Source organism: Laetiporus sulphureus, assembly GCF_001632365.1.
Source record: "Laetiporus sulphureus 93-53 unplaced genomic scaffold LAESUscaffold_10, whole genome shotgun sequence".
Classification (NCBI taxonomy): Eukaryota; Fungi; Basidiomycota; class Agaricomycetes; order Polyporales; family Laetiporaceae; genus Laetiporus; species Laetiporus sulphureus.
The window spans coordinates 645159-664380 of NW_024468519.1; the positions used below are offsets into that span (position 1 = coordinate 645159).

General features: G+C 53.5%; 8 protein-coding genes across 8 annotated transcripts; 3 read left to right on the forward strand and 5 right to left on the reverse strand.

Annotated features, from left to right (window-relative positions):
- Positions 1 to 713: 713 nt before the first annotated feature.
- On the reverse strand, positions 714 to 3748 carry LAESUDRAFT_723710 (ARM repeat-containing protein). Its single transcript, XM_040908459.1, has 10 exons — positions 3403 to 3748; positions 3163 to 3338; positions 3012 to 3099; positions 2835 to 2947; positions 2673 to 2785; positions 2427 to 2609; positions 2214 to 2368; positions 1931 to 2156; positions 1278 to 1873; positions 714 to 1217 (listed from the first exon to the last, which is right to left on the reverse strand). Exons 1-10 carry the CDS (start codon positions 3538 to 3540, stop codon positions 918 to 920), a joined length of 2088 nt encoding a protein of 695 aa, XP_040766516.1. The 5' UTR covers positions 3541 to 3748; the 3' UTR covers positions 714 to 917.
- A 108-nt stretch (positions 3749 to 3856) lies between these two features.
- On the forward strand, positions 3857 to 6294 carry LAESUDRAFT_723711 (Fip1-domain-containing protein). Its single transcript, XM_040908460.1, has 11 exons — positions 3857 to 3897; positions 3946 to 4028; positions 4131 to 4140; positions 4196 to 4364; positions 4414 to 4460; positions 4522 to 4580; positions 4635 to 5077; positions 5147 to 5662; positions 5739 to 5925; positions 5979 to 6165; positions 6222 to 6294. Coding segments are annotated over exons 1-11 (1761 nt in total). The 5' UTR covers positions 3857 to 3895; the 3' UTR covers positions 6280 to 6294.
- A 321-nt stretch (positions 6295 to 6615) lies between these two features.
- Positions 6616 to 7438, reverse strand: LAESUDRAFT_757486 (uncharacterized protein; the record flags this gene model as incomplete). The annotated part of the gene is made up of 4 exons (XM_040912311.1): positions 6616 to 6827; positions 6881 to 7049; positions 7108 to 7220; positions 7276 to 7438. The coding sequence occupies 4 exons, from the start codon at positions 7436 to 7438 to the stop codon at positions 6616 to 6618; spliced, it is 657 nt and encodes a 218-aa protein (XP_040766518.1).
- Positions 7439 to 9025: 1587 nt separating this feature from the next.
- Positions 9026 to 9376, reverse strand: LAESUDRAFT_757487 (uncharacterized protein; the record flags this gene model as incomplete). The annotated part of the gene is made up of 3 exons (XM_040912312.1): positions 9026 to 9165; positions 9193 to 9306; positions 9361 to 9376. The coding sequence occupies 3 exons, from the start codon at positions 9374 to 9376 to the stop codon at positions 9026 to 9028; spliced, it is 270 nt and encodes an 89-aa protein (XP_040766519.1).
- Positions 9377 to 10241: 865 nt separating this feature from the next.
- On the reverse strand, positions 10242 to 11421 carry LAESUDRAFT_735890 (uncharacterized protein; the record flags this gene model as incomplete). Its single annotated transcript, XM_040910638.1, has 2 exons — positions 10242 to 11032; positions 11304 to 11421. 2 exons carry the CDS (start codon positions 11419 to 11421, stop codon positions 10242 to 10244), a joined length of 909 nt encoding a protein of 302 aa, XP_040766520.1.
- LAESUDRAFT_742425 (uncharacterized protein) lies at positions 11304 to 12927 on the reverse strand. The gene is made up of 7 exons (XM_040911193.1): positions 12500 to 12927; positions 12380 to 12443; positions 12127 to 12327; positions 11917 to 12058; positions 11727 to 11862; positions 11510 to 11659; positions 11304 to 11455 (listed from the first exon to the last, which is right to left on the reverse strand). The coding sequence occupies exons 1-7, from the start codon at positions 12836 to 12838 to the stop codon at positions 11432 to 11434; spliced, it is 1056 nt and encodes a 351-aa protein (XP_040766521.1). The 5' UTR covers positions 12839 to 12927; the 3' UTR covers positions 11304 to 11431.
- Positions 12928 to 13151: 224 nt separating this feature from the next.
- On the forward strand, positions 13152 to 17744 carry LAESUDRAFT_757489 (uncharacterized protein; the record flags this gene model as incomplete). The annotated part of the gene is made up of 4 exons (XM_040912313.1): positions 13152 to 13275; positions 13329 to 13459; positions 13528 to 14119; positions 14173 to 17744. The coding sequence occupies 4 exons, from the start codon at positions 13152 to 13154 to the stop codon at positions 17742 to 17744; spliced, it is 4419 nt and encodes a 1472-aa protein (XP_040766522.1).
- Positions 17745 to 18163: 419 nt separating this feature from the next.
- Positions 18164 to 19073, forward strand: LAESUDRAFT_735893 (uncharacterized protein; the record flags this gene model as incomplete). The annotated part of the gene is made up of 6 exons (XM_040910639.1): positions 18164 to 18297; positions 18357 to 18470; positions 18521 to 18556; positions 18613 to 18628; positions 18681 to 18748; positions 18803 to 19073. 6 exons carry the CDS (start codon positions 18164 to 18166, stop codon positions 19071 to 19073), a joined length of 639 nt encoding a protein of 212 aa, XP_040766523.1.
- Between the last annotated feature and the right edge of the window lie 149 nt (positions 19074 to 19222).

Here is a 19222-nt window from a genome sequence, read left to right on the forward strand (position 1 = left end):
GTGAATTTTAAGAAGGCGGGAGTCAATACGACCTGCAGCCTTTCCTTATATTGGATCCAACCACCCAAAGATGGGTAGAAGCGGTCATAGTCCGACTAGGCCACATACTGAGTGGTTTTGTGATGAGATTGACGAGACGTGATTGTTCGTTTACACCTGGTGACCTTCCTCCTCTGGCGCAACCGTGTTCGGCCCAGTAAGATCGTCAACCCCTCTATCGCCGCAAGGTTCCTCGAATTGATACTGCTATCACAACTGAGAAGACGGCAGGATATGTCTGCTTTCTTCCGCATGGCATTACTAGCAGAGTCGGGCTGAGATCGGCTTCATTTTGATTATCCTGTCATGGCTGCGAGTCGCGCCATTCCCGCGGTGGTATCGGGATTTGCGTTGCGGTATAGGATTCCGCAATCTCGGATTGCAAGATACGTATGAGGTGCCCTATCTTTGTATTATCAGTCGTTGATATATGAGTTGCATCGCGAAGGCTTCTCTCGGAATACGTAAGATACTACGCAGAAGTTGGTGTACAGCTGCCTCGACATCGAGATTGACGACCCCGCACCGTCGCGCGCTCGCAAACTTCACATCAGAAATGCGGAGGATTCCATCAGTCCCTTGCCAGTCCCTTGCCCAACCCAATATGACAGTTCTTGGCCATATTCACCCGTAGCGTCGGACAACAAGAGACTATTGCAGGCCTTACCTCCTCAGCGGACGACAAGGAAGTTACCTGAGCTGGCTAGTACAATTTGGATCGCTCGGGCTTCGCACCGCGAACCCCCTGACTGAGTAATTCGGACGACGCCCCAGGTAAGGAATACTACAGTTAGCGCTGTGAACATAGTCCAGCATATGTAATGCCTGCCACCGTGCTAATCCAAAGCTGGAACACGAAAAACCGACACGAGAAATTTTCAAAGGCCCAACTCCCGGCGGTACTGAATGAACGCAACGAGGTTGTCGCGAACTTCCTCGCCCCGTATCTTGAGCTCCCGCTCCCTTTTCCTGTCGATGCCGCGTACGGCCTTCCGTACGGCTTCCACACTCGCCACGAGCTTGTCAAGGTATCTGCCGTTCCGGAAGTTGAGGTCATACGCGAGCGTCTCATCCGAATAGATATCAATCAGCGCCGAAACGGCCTGTAGCAGTGGTTCGGTCGGTGTCGGACTAGCGGCTGATGGCGGCAGCAGAGAAAGCAAGTGGTCCGCGATGACCTGGTCGGAGGGCGTAATGTATCAGTCATCGGGCCCGCGAGCATGTACGAGATTACTCACTCGGTTTGCCTCCACGGATTCCGGGTGCTGTGCCAGACACTCAAGGGTCCCGATGCACTTCAGCTTCACACTCGGGTCCGCGGCCGCGTCGCATAGTTGCATCAGCACTTTTACATGCGTTTCCTCAGGGATGAGGACGCCCTTCCAGAGGCTCGCCACGCCCCACAGGACGCCTACGCCGATCTCCCACATATCCCGGCGGCGCTCCTGGCCGGGCCTCTCTACGTCCGTACCAACGGTCTCGAGAGCGCGCCACAATTCCGACCATATCTGCCTACCGCTGTCTTCATGCAGATGGGTTGTGGTGGATTTTCCTGCGGGACCCAACCGCAGCGACAGGAAGATGTTGTTGAGGCACTCAAGCGCACTGATGTGGATTGAACTCAGCGCTGACGTTGTGGGCGGATGAGGCGAAGGGCCAGACGGAGGAGGAAACGAGAGCGGAGTGGGTTGAACGAGCGCTAGAAGAGGCGAAACGAGGGTATGGAAGAATGCTGGCGTGGAAGGTGTACTCTGCTTCGATGACGGATTCTGCTTCGAAGACGGTTCATTGTCCATCTCCATGTCGACATCGGCCTCTGCGTCTATCTCATCATCTGTGTATGACATGTCGATAAGGAGACGCCCTCTAGTAAGCCCAATAGACGACCTGCCTCCATCGTCATCTTCGTCGCCGTCGGCGTCTGCGCCGTCACCGCGTGTCCATGATTCAAATTCAGGATCGGGCAACGTTGCACAGGCCCCGGTGAGAATTTCCAGCGCCAGCTGTACTGTACGTAGTCTTGTCTCCAAGCGCTCAAGGTCGAGTTGGGAGGGCGTCTTGTGATCAGATTTGGGCGTGTGTTTCAAAGACAATTTCTCTAGTTCTGGTATGGAACCCTAGACCATTCGAGGCGTCAGCGGATAACATGCAGCGGTCGAGCAGCATCCTCGTACTTCTTTTGTAATTAGCTCTTGGGCTTGGTGAGCAACTTCCGGCAGTGTCACGAGGGACAGCACAGGTTCGAGCTTCGGCATGACGATATCACGATCTACGTCAACGGGAGATGCAATTGATGAAGGCGGGATCGGAGATATATTTCTCATGATTCCTGGGAGCATCAACCTGTTAAAGGAGCTTACTTCAACCGGAAACAATGTCCTACTCACCGCAGCACAGCACTTGAAAGGTGAGTGTTCGCTCGTCTATCTCAGCCTTAGACTTGCCGTTCGCTTGTGCAGCGGGCGTGTCCGATTGAACCACCGACGATAGACAAGCAGTATAGGCTGCGTTAGAGCGAACCTCATTGATAACCGGTTGGTTTTCATCCGTGAGTACATATAGACATTGCGCTGTGAAAGAAAGGCGGTGAGCAATCGGCATGATGACGATATCGGGAGCGAGAAGGAGCGTACCGGCGGATGTCACGGCTGAAACAGGCAATTTATCTCGAGACGCCAGGAATGACATCAAGAACGGGACCAAGGGTATTTGATTAATTGCATTAAGAGCTTTATTAGATGTCTCTCTAGTCTTCCTTAGCCCCGTTGCTTAGCATCGTCGTCGGACAAACTCACGATAGACACCACAGGATGGTGATGACATTATCAGCAAAGTCGTATACTAGACGTTGAGCATTTTCAGGAGCAGTTTTGGGAGAATCCAAGAATTGCGAGAGCGTTGCCGAAATCTAGCAGAAGCGGGGAATAGGTGGATTAGTTGGCCCTCTTCATGTTGCGCGATACGTATATTACCTTCGGGATGAACGTTTTGAGAGGTGCCAGGATATTCTTATTGTACATTTCGGCACAGATATCGAATCCACCATCTATACAGAGATTGCTAGCAGGCTGAGATTGAGCAAGGCCGACACAGCTCGAAATTATCAGTGAGTATCGGGCTAACCGTAGTGCTCCTGCTGCCTCTATGACGACCTCTTCCTCGCTGTCGCTGAGCCGCGTGATGAGCGCCCCGACGATATTCTTGCCTTGCAATAATCGCCGAGTAGAGGGGTCGTTTTGAATTAGATTCGAGACGGCTACGCACGCCCACTTTCTGTCCGCAGCGTCGATGCTTTCCATCTGGCAACCGAAGAAGCAGAGACAGTCAACTCAATATGAGTTGACATGGAGCGGGACTCCGCACCTTCTGTATGATCGGCAATACAGCGTCCTTCTTCGAGGACGACGCGGACGCAGACTCCAGGCCTTTTGGTAGATGCGAGTCGGGGACCCGTACGGGGTTGTGACGTCTCATCTGACGTTTTTTCTGCGATTTACCCATGGTCCTAAGTCGACGGGCTAGTGCAAATGAAACAGAGTATTGCAGGAGCAGGATCGTGCAAAGCTTTTAAAGTGTCCTCGTGTTGCCAAGAGCAGATGTGAGAAACCAGGAAGACAACCACACGTATGAACGGGGAGCCAGGATAATATGTGAGCGAGGGGTAAACAAGGCAAGCCGACCTGCAGGCTGTACCGAACAACTAACTGGTGGCCACACATTCACAACCGCGATCAGTTGGCCAGAATTTTGTTTGTATCGCACGTGACCGGGGTATAGCAGCGCTGTGTTAGCGCCGGACCGCGACCCACTCGATCTTCCAACTTGACCAAAGCTTTAATCTCTGGTTTTTGCGAGCATGTGAGTGGAGCGTATTTTTGTCAACAATCGCAACTCAAATTGCTGTAGGATTGATGATGATGACGATAGTTTCCTTTACGGAGACTCGCAGGATGTGCCTGAGGTCACAAAACCGCCTGTGCCAACTTCTGGTGAGAGCTGCGGATTTATGTTCCAAGCATGGGCACAATATGACTTTCTATATGTTACCATCCTAAATGTGAAACTCTTTTATGTCACCCTGTGATACTCAGTTCCGCAACCGTGAGTTGAACACGCGTTCAGTAAGACATTGACATTGACCTCACGCCACTCTCAGAATATCCCTGGAGCAAGCCCGCTCTGCATCGCAAGGTCTAGTAGCCAACTTGGAGGCGGCCGTTTCTGTCACCGTGAATGGCGACACAGCGCAAGAGAATCAGCGCGAAGACCAGAACGACGAAGGAGAGGGTGAGGAGGAAGAGGAAGAAGAAGAAGAGAGCGAGGATGTGCGCCGACTGTACACAACCTCTTGTATTGCTCTAACAACGTTAATAGGACATCGAGATCATCATGGAGCCAACGGCGCGATCACTGGACTTCCGGTGAGCCTTTATGGTATCTTGAGGTGTACAACACTGGTCGCTAAGACTCTGACGGGCGTAGGAATCAAACGGGTAGAGCTCCTGCTGATCGCTCAACAAGAGCAGCTACTCCAACTCGAGGTATCTATCAAGTCTTGAGTGTCTCCTTTCACGTAGTTCACATCAATTGTACAGCTCCCGCGGCCCCTCGACCATCGCTGACAACAGAGTACACACCTCGTGAGCGAGGCGGCGTCACGAAGCTGTCTTCAACACCCCAGCCTGCAGGAACGATGCCACCCTCGGCATTGCCTGCAACATCCGGTACTACTACTAACCAAAGAGCAGCTGAAGGTGAGCAGCAAGGAGCGGAAGCAGGTCCGGACACTTCTACTCTCCCGCCCGCCACCGCCCCACCCTCACATCCGACCATCAATCCCGCGATTCCGGGGACACTCGACGGACGTTCGATTCTTGAAGTCGACCTCGCTGCGCTAGCAGAGAAGCCATGGCGAAGACCAGGATCTGACTTGAGCGACTGGTTCAACTATGGATTCGACGAGATGTCTTGGGAAGCATATTGCTATCGAAGAAGAGAACTCGGAGAGGTTGCTGGCGTACTGAAGGCCAATGTCCTGGTGCGTGCAGGATGGCGAGGCAACAAGGAAGTCAGATCCTCGGAATATTGACTAGTGCTCAACTTATAGAACTTCGCGGGTATGCCAGAAGAGCAGCTCACCGCTCTTCCTCCAGAAATCCGCACAATGGTTGTAGCCGGCGCGACCGCTATGATGGCAAGTGGCGGCGCCGGTCCAAATGGAGGTGGCATGATGGCGCCAGGCGCAGGCATGAACATGAATGGCAGCGCGTTGATGAACCAGATGATGAACATGGGCTCCATGATGAATCCCATGATGCAGGACATGGGCATGGGTGTCGGCGGTGGCATGGGTATGAACGGTGAGATGGGTATGGGTATGGGCGGACCCGGGCCAGGGATGCAGATGAGTGCGGGAGGACAGGGTATGGGCGGCGGAGGCCCAGGACAGGGCATGATGCAGGAAGGAGCTGGGCCAGGCGTAGGCATAGGCGGCGGTCCGCAGGGCGCGGGACAGGGCGCATCCGAAGGCCAGATGGGCATGGGCGAAGCATTTGGGCCGGGTATTACGGGACCAGGCCAGGGAATGATGGGCATGGGCATGGGAGGTGAATTCGCGATGCAGGTGTGTGCTTCAGCAGCCATTTCGTATGCTTCGGAAGGGCGACATGCTCAAGTTTCGGCGTCCCATCCCTTCATAGCAGCAAGAGCAGAGCAATATGGGACAACAGATGTATCCTGGCATGGAGAGTAGCAGCAGCAGCACGCCTGTCGCTGCGCCTACTCCCACTCGCGGCGGCGCCGCCCCCGGACAGTTTAGAGGACGGGTCGTGCCTTCCCAACCTATGGGTCCACGCGGACGCACAGCGTATGCCCCGCGCGGACGAGGTGCGTCGTTCACCCTATCTACGATCAGTTTTGTTCATGTATGATTGTCACAGTGCCAGTGCGGCCTGCATCGCCGCTCCCACCAAATGTGCCTACGGGTCCGCGTAACAAAAATAAGTACAAGGATATCGATGGCAGTGCTCCTGCAGTCGAAGGCCTGGACTATGGAGGCGGTGGCGGGATGAAAGAAAGTGGTGGCGGAACGCCCGATCACGATGAGAGGGAGAGGAGTAACAGCAGGTATGCATCATTCGCAGGTGAACGTTCTATTTTCATAACTGAACGAGTCTGTATAGCAGGAAAAGGCGAAGCTCTCCTAGCATGGACGATAGCCGTGGGTCAAAACGGCGATAATTTACATAATTTTCACATCTGCCATTCGCTCGATACCTGTATCTGCTTAGTGTATACCTGATGCACTTGATACTGACGCTGCGATGATACAGAGCGTTCATGCCGGAGCTCTGCATCTCGACTTTCTGCAACAAGTTGTCAGCAGTTACGGATCCGTTCAACCCGTTCCACGACAATACTGGCTGTGCTGTCGTGCTTTGTAATTTCTTCACCCGATGTTCGTCGATAACGTTATAGTACGTAACACGTATGGAAAGCGATCGCGAATGTCCAATGAAAATGCCTCGAAGACTGAATGCCTCCTCCGCTGTATTAAAACGTACAGGGTGATTGTAATCAACGTGGCTGGGCTGGTATCGGTGGCACCGGGGCAATTTGTGGTTGATCTACGGGCCGTTTCCAGATGACCACAGAGGGCTTCGAGTTAAGCGACCGAGGGCTTGGAGGGAGCTTCTCAATTGTTCCGTCCCCTGTCGGCATGGCATCTGCATTGATCAATATTCCCTGTGGACGTGAAGATTTGTGACTAGATGCAGACAGCTTTGGCACTTCCCAGATTGTCAACGCGACTGCTCCGTACTGCAGAAATAGAAGCACATACACGCAGGACCGTCCGAAACTCTCACGCCGATGAGCCGCAAGGGCGCAGCTCCTCCCGTCACGTATTGGAAGAGCCTGATCAGCATCGACACGAACTTGGTCTGATCTCTGGCGTTGTCTGCTTGCCAGCGATATGTGGTGGCGCTGGGAGTGATCTCGAATACGAGTGACTGTGCGGAGAAAGCATACTTAATAGCGAGATGCGAAGACACGTTGAATGCTACTCACGTTCACCACCTCTACCTCACGAAGATCTTGCATCTTCCACGTCTTTCCAAGTGAGAAGGCGCCGTTGCAGTTTAGCTTCGCTTTGTGAATAAACCCGGATCCATCACTAGTCTCTGTGAGCCACTTTTACTTCTGTCCACACTTCAGTCAGAGGGCTGTAACACGTACGAGAGAGAACGATATATCTTGATTTCTTCCCTCTTCCGTCGCGCGCAGCCTCCCAGACCTTGATATGAGCGACATAATGCTCTTCAAATGGACGCCCGGACGAGTTTAGCTTGGCGAACACCGAGGCCTCCATCTTCTGCTGAATAGGGTCGCTGCTCACCATGGTGGTTACAGACAAAATTGCGTGGGGTACAGATTGCAAGCCGATCGAAACCAGGAAGCAGGAGACGGACAGAGCATCGCTTCTTTGGCAAGAACGGACATGGAGCACAGATACGGATGTCCTCCCACGATCCTCCGGAGCACAATAAAATGAAAATGCACGTTTCCGATTGCTAGAGCGCTCTATTAATTTCTTGGTGCCTGTCGCGGCTGCGCGTTGCCAGGTTTACGAGCCCGCTGAAGAGTTCTAGCCGACTTGGATGAACACGGAGTTTTGGTAGGATCTTGTGTGACCACATGATGTGAGATTCGACGATGGGACGGACTATGCCAGGAGTCCATCTTGGACCATGAGCACTGAGTACTGAGTGTTCGCCACAGTGTTCGTCCGTCGAATACAAATCGGTCAAGCGGCAAGAGGAGATGATAGTACTAGTTTCAGCCACATGGTCTGCCTACGGCGACGAACTGCGGTCCAGTTTAGGAAGTTGTGTTGAAAGAATGTGTGGCCCCCGGGCGAGATCGCACACTTTCAGCCAGCATTAACGACGGCATCGGCCCTGAGGCATGAGGTCGCAGAGGATCAAAGCATGCGAAAGAAGCTTTGGGTTTTAGACCGAGGATATAACACGGTCATAGGAGCAGTCTGCTGCCACTGAAGTTACCGTTTGTCAGTCACCAGGACAGCGGCCTTGAGGCCCCCATCGCAGCTGCAGTTAGTCATGCTATCATTCAAACCGTCTCCATTGGAAATTCGGAAAGTTACATTGCACGTTGCAGTGCAAAGCGAACAGCACGGATAAATCAAGGTAGGTTATCTAGCAACCCGTTGCGACGATGCAGTGCCGGAGAACCATAATGCCCGGCTCGATTTGAAGTTGCGCAACCAAGGTTGTATCATTGCTGCCGTGAGAGACCGACATATGGAGAACTTGATTCCATGATGGAGGTGTGCAAGTCCGCTTTAGTCATGCAAATCGGCACGGCGCGCAGTGAGCAGCTTATGCTAGCTTATGTCTTGAACGAAGGAAACGTTTATAAACGCCGGTAAGAAAGGACTGCAGCCGTACAAAGAAAGGCGTCCAACTGATACAACCATGCGATATAAGGTTAGTAAATGGAAGGGATAACAAGACAACGCAGAGCATGCGAAGCGGAAGTAGGATCATCGCAGATGAGCTACTGGCAGAAAACCAAGTTGGGAGAGAAGCTGACAGATGGGAGGACCTCGCGTGTTAGTTGAAACAAATACAACGAAGGTGAGAGAAGAAAGACGCCCAAAGTCACAGAAGTGCGGTTAGAGCTACACAAACAAACTTGGACATGCTAATAGAGTGCGAAGTGAAGGATGAAAGCCATGTAGGTGTTGTAATGGAGAAATTGAACAACTGGACACAAAAAACAGCGTAACAAAAGATCCATCAGTGCAGAAAATCTGGAAGGATACATTTGCGCAGATAGGAGAACGAGCAGCTGTGTGAAAGACAGGATCTAACTCGGATCGGATGAGCAACCGTGACGGACGTGAATGGGTACCTATACGCACATATCGGCATTGAGATGCTATGTCTTTTCTTGTCACTTGTCGTCACTTCGCATTGAGTGCATTGAGCTTTTCGAGCGCCTCTTTCGCAGCAATCTCTTTCGCAGCACCCTGGCTTTGTCCCACGCCTTGTCCGTATTCAACTCCATCGACTGCATCGCCTATAAGCTCCGTTTCCTTGAAACCTAGCTGTCCAATTCAGTTTCACTCACTCAAAGCGGTAGCAGTCCACTTCGGGTTATGTGGCGGCCCATCGGATTTGGTTGTCCATGACAAAACAAGACCCTTTTTGCTCTGGAGCTTGTTATTCAGCATCATCCTGTACTCTGGAAGATCCGGTGAGTTATATTGTCCAATTGTTATAGATATGCTCCACGCACGGTCGTTGTTAGACATCGCTGCTGGGATACGACGTGAAAAACGTCTAGAGCTAGTGGGGCTGGAGTATCCGAGAGAAGACTTAAAACTAGGAAGAGCGACTGAAAATCGAACACGAGGCAGGATATCGTGATGACAAGTGGTCCGAATACGCTGGTATGTTATCGATTTTGTCCCAGGATGGTAAAGGGGGAACGAAGTTTATAAGGCCGAATGGAATGTGGTTTGAGGAAGTGCACACGACTCACATGAACAGATTACATAGAAGCACTGCTCGTCCTTGCCCTGTAACGTCTCGATTGCGCTCATACCGTCGCCATATGAAGGGTTTCATAATGGAGACCTTCCTGCATATAAGGATGATTGGCTCACATGCGATGCCGGCGCGCATACGTGACACGATCCTGGTGTTAGATGACTCGGTGTGGTCGGCGGAGCCGCTAGCTTCATGCACATGTTCTCGGCCACCAGGCAGGTAAAATAGCGCTGTCGGAGGCGGTGCATGGACATGAGTCATGCATGACGTTGGATGAAACTCCGAAGGCAGATGTCTGAGAAGATCATGGCAGTGTACGGAACATGCGTCGATGGCAGCCGATGGTTGCACATACAACGTATCATCATCTGCAGCTCCAGATTCGATAAGTTGTGCCAGCTCAACGGGTAACACAAGGCGACATGAGAATCAGCAAGATTAGTCGTTGTGAGAGATATCGCGATTCGGTGGCAAAAAATAATGCGGGCCTTGTATCGCGCGCTGCCAAATACCTGATGGAACGCCAAGGCAGTTTCCTCCGGAATGCGTATGGGTCGCACCATGACAATGTCATCTGATATTGGATGGCAAACGCGTTAGATGTGTAATGGGCGGGAACACACGGGTTCACTGAGCAGCAGACTGCTCTTCCTTCCCTCCGGTGTCCTCTTCCTCCAGACTCTTTTTGAATCCCTCCAGCGTCCTCGCCAACTTCGCCCCGCTCGCCTCGTTCAACACTGCAGCGAGCTGCATCGCCGGCGCACTCAGCATGCCCACCAGTTGCGCGCGCAGCGTATCCAGTGTCGAGAGCTTCGCTACCTCCTGCACCCCGGGCGCCGTGAACACCTTCCCCTCGATCAACGCGCCGAGCAGTTTGAGATCCGGATTGGCCGTCGAGCGCTGGCGCTTTTGGCGGCGTCCGGGCACGAATGACGCTTCTCTTTGCTTGCGCTCTTGTTCAATCTGTTGCGGTGTCTTTGGGACGCGAGGCGGCACCGAGCGCGCTAGCGCCCGCAGGATGGCCTGGATCTGAGGTGGGTCGAAGGAGGGAAAGGCGAGGATGGCGAGCGGGCCCTTGATCAGTTTTGCGACTTCTTTTATTGAGTTTTGGTCAAGCGGTTCAAAGTCTCGCAGAGCCACACCAAAGAGGGATGTGCGGATGACCTCTAGCGTCGGTGCCTGTGACGCGGCAGCAGGATTCGGACCAGCGAGCGTGGGTTTGGCATGTCGAGCCGCTGCTTGTCGTATGTCGCTGCGAAGCTGAGTTAAACGACTGAAGGCGAAGTCGTTATGATAGAGAAGGAGCAAAGGGCCATCCGAGCTTGACTGCAAAAGTCGGAGGTAGCGGTGGTAGAGATAGGCTTTTCGCGTCTGGTACACGCGCGGTGTAGGTTTTGTAGGGTAAATGCGAGGTGGCTCTACCGAAATAACATACGTTCGAACGTGTCGTAGGGCGTGTTGTGAGCACGATGGATGGAGAGGACGCGCAAACATTGGTTATGGTCTGCAGAGAAATATCGCAGCCACCAAAATGGTCGTACACCTTCGTCCCATTTTGGAAGGTCTAGTAATTCCCGCGTCTAAGGAAGCACCAGGTCCCATCGAAGCATACAACTCAACGCAAATCCTCTTCAGTTCTGGAGCTTCTCAGAGAAGGTAGGGCTACAATTGCCGCGTGCATTCACAGACCTCCGCGAAAAACAACGACGGCTTGAACTACATAATCAAACAATAGTTTCATTCCATTTGCTGGTCCAATGGTATCTGAGGACGTCGGACAGGATAAGGGTAAAACATAATTCTTCATGCGGCTTTCTTCATTCCTTGACAACCTTAGCAGGCTAGGAAGTCATTAGATCGCTTGCATGTACGTAACACGAACAAGATGAACGAACCACTGTGCTGTCGAATGCGTCCAACCCTGCAGCCACTCTTGCTCCAGCCACCAGACCACTCCAGTCGAGGACCTCGAAGGCGGCCTCGCCGCGTTGCTTCTGCCCTTCATGTATGGCACGAGCAGTCAATAGATGAGCATGTGCAGCGTCCTAAATTGATGTCACGGCCGATGAGTAAATGAGCAGGTAGAACTTAGTTAAATTGGTCTGAACTAACCACGACTGGCATTGGCGAGTTCAAATCGGTGACAAGATGACGAATATGGTTTGCGTCCTTCAGACCACCCTCAAGAGCAAAACCTTTCTTGCCATCGAAGGAATCCTGGACCATTTTGTTGCCATAGTTGACAAAACTGCAACCAGTGTCAAATCACAAACCGCAATAATTGGTGAACTTTCAGACATACGGAGGTGCAGGGAACAAGTCCTTGACAAGCTCATAGGTCTGTGCGGAGTCAATTCCAGCCTTATCCGAGAGCGTGAAGGCCTCTGCAAGAATCTCAAGCGAGCCCAAGATCATCGAGTTTCCGATAAGCTTGAACATGGGAGCTGATATCCGCGCATGTGTCAGCATCGCAGCACATCGAGGGTGGGCATCAATGGCGCTTGTCTCGTACCTTTCTCGAGATTACCGCCCAGATCCATCGCTTTCTTCCCGACGGCAGGAACGAGAATATGAGCGACCTCCTTTTTCGAGCGGTAGTCTCCGGCAAGTACGCAAATAAGGTTAGCAGAGTCAGCGGCGGCCGGCGGTCCGAACACAGGACCGGTGACAAGATGCGTGTGAGGGATACCGGAGAGAAGTGTGTCGAGCTCGCCTTACAGGAGACGTGAGAGGGATATCATCGAGGTTTCGCCGGTAACACCTACCTGCCAAGGAGGGGTAGATCGTACTCATCTCTACTAGAATCTTGTTCTTGGTAGGAGGTGATTGCTGTCACGCATCGATCTCAACAATCATGTCCAAATGGCGCGATTGACAATACTCACTGTCAATGCCTTCGCAAACTGCTCATACACGCTCTTCACTACAGCGTCGCTCGCGAGGCTGGTGAAGACGACATCACATTCGGTAACAAGCTGCTCCGGAGATTGTGCGATTTCGATCTTATCCTTGCCCAAGGCTGCTAGCAACTCCTCGCATTTAGTTCGCGAACGATTGTACACGACCAAGGGGGTAGTTCCCGTGTGCGGTGCACGGTGTTTAGCAAGGTTTCGGGCCATGAAGTAGCCCATGGAACCAAGGCCATAAAAGCCTATTTTGTTGATGATATGCCCCGGGGTCGCTGGGCGCGAAAATGGGATCGCCTGCAGTGCTGGTGAAGCCATTCTTGACAACTGGGGAGTTCGAATGGGTGTGATTGAGTTGGGGACAGAGGCCAAACGCACTGATTGACTCACGGCGAGCCTTATATATGAGTTTCGCGCTGGCAAATCCCGGGCGACTTAAGATTAGATGTTGTATCTCGCACCCGCAGCTACGTCAGTATTGATTGGATCACGTGCCTACCACCGCGTCGCGCCTCGTCACACCGTGACACTGTGACGGCGCATGTGGCAACGTCCCAAAATGGGAACCCACCGCAACGATACTCGCTGGAGGACAGCGCACAGCGCGCATACACCTTCTCCTCCTCCCGCCATGGCGATGGCCCAGGCCTACCCACAGGCCTACATGCAGCAGCCCAACAAGGGAACCCTCCTGCCTGGCCAGACGATTGCGGTTAACAGGTACACTGTCCAGGTCGAGCGCTACCTCAGCCAAGGTTCGTGGTGCAGGTGTTGCAGGGATTATTAGCCAGCATGACCGCCATCACAGGAGGGTTCGCACATGTCTACCTCGTCAAGACGGCTCAGCCTGTGCACGATACAACGTATCATGTTTTGAAGCGGATCGCGGTGCCCAATGAGGGGATGCTCACCGAGGTTAAGAAGGAGGTGGATGTGATGGTGAGTCCCTCGTTTTTGCGATCGTTTTTGGCATTCATTAAAAGTAAAGAACCTCACGCTATTGCTAGAGGATTCTGAGAGGCCATCCTAACATCGTGTACCTGATTGACGCTGCATGGCACCGCTTATCAAACGGGACATACGAGGTATTCATCCTGATGGAGTACTGTGCAGGCGGCGGCATCATCGATATGATGAACCGTCGGCTACGTGAACGTCTAACCGAGCCCGAGATTCTCACCATCTTCTGTGATGTGTGTGAAGGTCTGGCTGCCATGCACTCGCTCAAGCCTCCCTTGATTCACCGCGACCTCAAGGTGGAGAACATCCTCCAGGCGTCGTCCACACTTTACAAGCTCTGTGACTTTGGCAGCGCGACACCGGTACAAAGAGTACCCACCAATGTACAGGAATTACGAATGCTGGAAGCCGATCTCAATCGGCATACTACGCTGCAGTACCGTGCACCGGAGATGGTTGACGTGTACCTTCGACGGCCTGTGGATGAGAAGAGCGATATATGGGCGCTTGGGGTGCTGCTGTACAAGCTCTGCTATTACACAACACCGTTCGAGGAACACGGCCCACTAGCAATCCTGAACGTACAGTACAAGATCCCGCCTTATCCCGTTTACTCACAGCAGATGAATGCGTTAATAGGTACGTTTAATTGTGCGATTGTACTTTCTCGTGTATCCTAAGGTGTTCTTAAGCCTCGATGCTGCGCGAACATGGTGCACAGCGGCCTTCGGTGTTCGAGATTCTGGCACATGTCCACAGACTACGGGGTACGAAGTCACGGTTCACGTACAACGTCCCGTCGAAGGAACAACAGATCCCCCCGCGTGCTGTCCCTACAGCACCATTGCAGACGCTCTCTCCCAACACAATACCTCCGGTGCGGCAGCCCGCAAATCTTCTAGATGACCTCGTGACGTACAGGCCACATCAGCCATCGTCATTGCCGCTCAAGTCGTCCAGTATCGAGGCACGCGACAAAGTGCTGGATGCTATCGCGCCAATGCGCCGGGGAAGGCCTGTGCATTCGATACCATCACCACCCGCGAGTCCGAAGCAGGAGCGAAGGCCCGACTTAGATGCTGACCGTGCGCATTACCATGCGCGCGGGCACAAAACTGGTCTTGCTACCGTCAATGGGACCACATCTGATCATAGCAAGAATGATGCCGATGCATGGGCACCCAGCTTCCGGATGGAACGAAAGCCAGTGCCGAGCTTGGAATCGGACAAGAAGGCTTTCGAAAAAGCTTTCGGCGACGACTTCACGTCTTTCGGGAAGAGCTTCGGAGACTTCCAACCTGCGAAGTCTCCTGCACCATCTCCCAAAGCGCAACCTTACCCCCAGCTCCAGCCGCAGTCTCAACCTCAGCCTCAGACCCTGCCTGCTCCGTCGCCGAGACCACTGCCTAGCACTCCGCAGATGCAGCATCAATCAATGCGCAGAGCAAAGGATGCGTTCGATGGACTCGGTCTTGCTGCTCAGCCGTCGCCTCCCACGCTCGGTGAAGCGCGCAAGAGCAGAACGGGCCTTGCTACCTTCAGCTCGTCTCTGAACTCTGCTGCGAGCAGCTCGTCCGCACAGTATCTAAGCACAGCATCCAATCAAGTGAACGGGCTCGGGACGAGTAACACCGTCTACCGGCCACCTACTTCCCATTCTCCCCTGCCTCCTCCATCTCCTCAATTGCAATCGCAGCCACCCCTCTCCTCACTACCACCCAGCATGCAACCATGGCGGGCGAGTAGAGTACCCTCGTCGCAAGGTCAGCCACTGAGTGCGGAGGAACGCTTCCCGTCTTTGGAGGAGCTGGACCGCGAGTTCGGCTCACCACCTCCGCCTACGCCGAGCAAGGACAGGTCTGCAGATTTCCATGCACCTGTACCTCCGTCAACCGCAGAGAGGCCCATCTTAAGCTCACGGCCACCATCCAAGATGAGTTATAAGGGCGGTATGCGCCCGACTGCGGTGGAGGGACTTCCTGCGGTGGGCACGTCAGCTCCCAGCTCACATGCGACGACTGGGCTGGGTAAGAGCCGGTACGATGGCGTCCGCTCACAGCACGTCACAGGCACTGCGATGCGCGAATCTCAGTCTCGTTACGGCAGCGTCGCCAGGCAATCGTCGCTCTACGTCCGTCCAGCAGCAGTGATTCCTCCTCCCAATAGGGATAGGGAGAGTCTGCGGGAGAAGGAGAGGAAAGTGGTTAAGCAGGAAGAAGAGGAGAAGAAGCAGGACGTCGTAGCTGTCCTGCGGAGTAGACCATCTGCGGCCCGACGCCATCGACGCCCAGGAGATGGGAAAACGCCAACGCGGACAGAGTCGAAGGATGCTTCGTCTAAGACTCCGACCGAAGCGCAAACGCCCGCCCTCCCACCTCGACCTGAACCTAGTAATGCGGAACCTGAACCTCGTAAAGAACCTCGCGATTGGCTGACAGGAGCAGACGACGAGGAGCCGGCCGTGGTGCCGCCTCGTCCCCCTCCGAAAGCTGAGTCCCAGCCTCAGCCTGTCCTGCGTGACACGCCGAGCAAGCGTGCATCGTACGTTGAGCGAAGCCCGGCTGATTCACAGAAGCCGCCAGAGGCAGAGCGTGTCGCAGAATCACCTGCGTCTGAGATGATGCACGAGAGGAGTGCCAGGGAACTGAGGCTGGAGAGGGCGGAAAGGAGAGAGCGGGAGAGGGACGAAGATAGAAGAAGAGAAGAGAGCAAGCGGAATTCGTCCAGCCGATCGAGGGGCAATATCAGTGGGACAAGCACCGGTGCGCAACATGCTACGGGTAGCAGCAGCAGCCGAGGGCTGCAGCTCCCGCCTGTTGATACGAAGCTATCCTCTCGATCTGGGATCACGCCTTCTCCGAGCGGGCTGACGGAGAACTGGAGTCCTATTGCTGCCTCGGCTGACACTCCGTCGAAGCGATCTCCCTCTTGTTCGTCGAGTGATGGTGGGCCGGAGGACGTGCGCAGGTATGTCCCGAGGGATGTCCCGAGGGATGATCGCAGGACGAGGGAGCTCGAGAGGCCGGTTAGGCAGAGCAGCGATGAGGACAGAAGGAGTTTGGCCAGGAGTAAAGGACGACAAGGCTCAGTGCACAACCTCGTAGACCTATGGGGCAGTAATACGAGCCACAGCACCTTGGAGCAGGAGAACACCCGGGAGAAGGAGAAGAGTAGTGTCAGTGCAGCGAGACAGTCTGACAGCCGCAGGTCGGTGATTATGCCATCTCCATCTGTGAGGCCTCCGCCGCTCTCTGCGAAAACACGTTCAGAATCTCGCTCGGAGTCTCCACGGCCGCTCATCGATATGTCTCCTACCCGGAGCCGAATGCTGCCCTCTCAAACAACGTCCAGCAGTCAGCGAAGTCAGCCATCTATTTCGTCCGCTGCTCGTCGGTCCACAGTCATCTCATCTCCAAGTTTGCATACATCCGGACGGTCTCGTCCACAATCTATGTTCGTTCATCCCATTGCGAAAACCTCGTCGACTGACTCCAGTGCATCCACGTCTCATGCCGCTGCTCGCTCCGCCCACCAGCAGCAGCAGCAGCTGTCTCCACCTGCAGATATCTCGAGGCGTTCTATGCGTAGGAGTTCAATAACGGACATGGTACAACACTACGAGGTGATCGACAGTACGGCGAAGGCTCCTGGTCCTTCATTATCATCGAAGCCGGCCGCTTTGAGCACGAAACCTACCAGATTGACGGGAGACAGTGGCTCGACGGTGACTTCTCCTTCTGCTGCTGCTCAGCGGTTCCCGAAGCTTTCCCCGCCATCCTCTCCTGTGATACCCAAACCAAACTTGGCCGTGCCGGATGATGCGGGCCAGGGACGAGCGGAGCGGGAATTGATAAATGGAGGACGGGCATCGCCCTCCGGCCTGCCGTCGCGCGCATCTCCTGTCGGCAGAAGGGATAGGTCACGCAGTAGACCGCCAGCGATGAGCGGCTTGCCTTCGCGGCGGTCTCCGGCACCACTGTCCAGGCCGTCCTTCCAAGACCGCAGCCCGCAAAGAGAAGAGATGTCGGTAGTCCCACGCCCTGTACGGAGAACGACGATGCCTGCCGAGGATACCACCTCTCCTCCCCTGCGGTCTCCGTCGCCGGAGCGGCCATACCAGGGCGTGTCTAAGCTCATTGACCGGTGGAACCGTGCTGTGGATGACTCGGGGCAGGCCCCGTCTCATGGGCCGATGAAGCGCGGCGGTATTCCCGCGCGGAGAGTCAGTGTTGTCGGTGGAGAATCCGGACGAGGACGATCATAGAGGGACAGATGGATGAGAGCATTATTCTACAGACAAAGCTTTACTGCTGCTTACTATTCAGTCACGATTCATGATGTCTCTATTCCGTTTCACTGTCGCTGTATACTAAAGAATTGATGGACCAAGGAATCGGATACGCATATTTGATGGGAGCGGGTTTGATCCCGACCTGCTTCCGCGGTGGCGGTTAGGGTTGACAGCGGCTGCGCAGTAATTTACTCCAAACAGATTATGGGCTTACCCGATGTTACTACCAACCAAACCACACTCAGCGCCGAACGTCTCCTGTCATTCCTTGCTCGCTCTGTTCTTACTGGATGGCATCTTGCTTCTAATTTCTGCCTTTGGTTTTCATACTTCATCTCGGAATTCACCTGTGCTTATAGCCTTGGGGCCTTGCTGCTTGCAACATGAAGGCAATGGAGGGCTGGAGAGACCATCTCCACTTCTCTTTCTTGGGTGAACATGTTCTGTTACCCAACTTACATGTCGACTCGCTCTGGAAGTTCGTCATTGCATCTATCTTGGCCATAGTGGTCTGTGCGACTGAAAGGTATGCATTGCCATACACGTCCTGGCGAACACGGTGCCGATCCTTCTGCTCATTTCAAGACTTCTCACCTATGCAATCACGAAACAATGGGGTCCAACGAGCATACGACAGTCTCGCATGCGCACTGCTTTGTGGAGGGCTTTTCTATATTGGTTTGTCACATTTGACAGATTGTATGTCATCCTCGTGGTAGGAAAGAATCTCGTCGCTCACGAGTTGGTAGAATGTACATGCTAATAGCTATGACCTTCAATGTTGGGTATGTCACCGAACTCGTGTCCGTATCATGGTTTTCTCTAAGCTCGGTGAATGCAGATTAATAACTGTCACAGTACGTGAGCTGCATGTTGTGCGATCCGGCAGTTCAGCACACGTTGCGTCAGGTTACAACGCTTTCGGTCGGTCAATTCGTCATTGAATACATCGAGATGCCATGCAATTCAACATCCGAGTAAGTGTCCGTATATCTTGCTGTCTGCTGGTTGACCAAGAACACTTTTAACAGCCAAGAGAATGTCAATTTGAAGGAACCTCTGCTATCTTCATCCCAATATGACGAACACTCATCAGCAGATTCCTATCCACCGCCTATGCCTTTCCCACAACGCCGTGCAAGGTCCAAGCCCCACAACATCTACATTCACCCGAGTGACTCCAACTTTGTTCGCGCGGAAGCGGCTGTAGAACAGCTTGGGCTGCCTGGCACCCCTCCGCTGACCAGCGCTAGCAGCTGGCAGGCTAACCAAGCAAGAGGCGCTACAGATGTGTCCGGGTAATCATCTACTTGTTCTGTGCATGTGAGCGGGGTTCTCGCACCTGTCATAGCTTTGCTTTCTCTTTCATCATGCTTCTTATAGACAAAACGTACACAAATATGTTAATACTCATCATAGAATATGGCTTGTAATATTGAATTACCTATTAG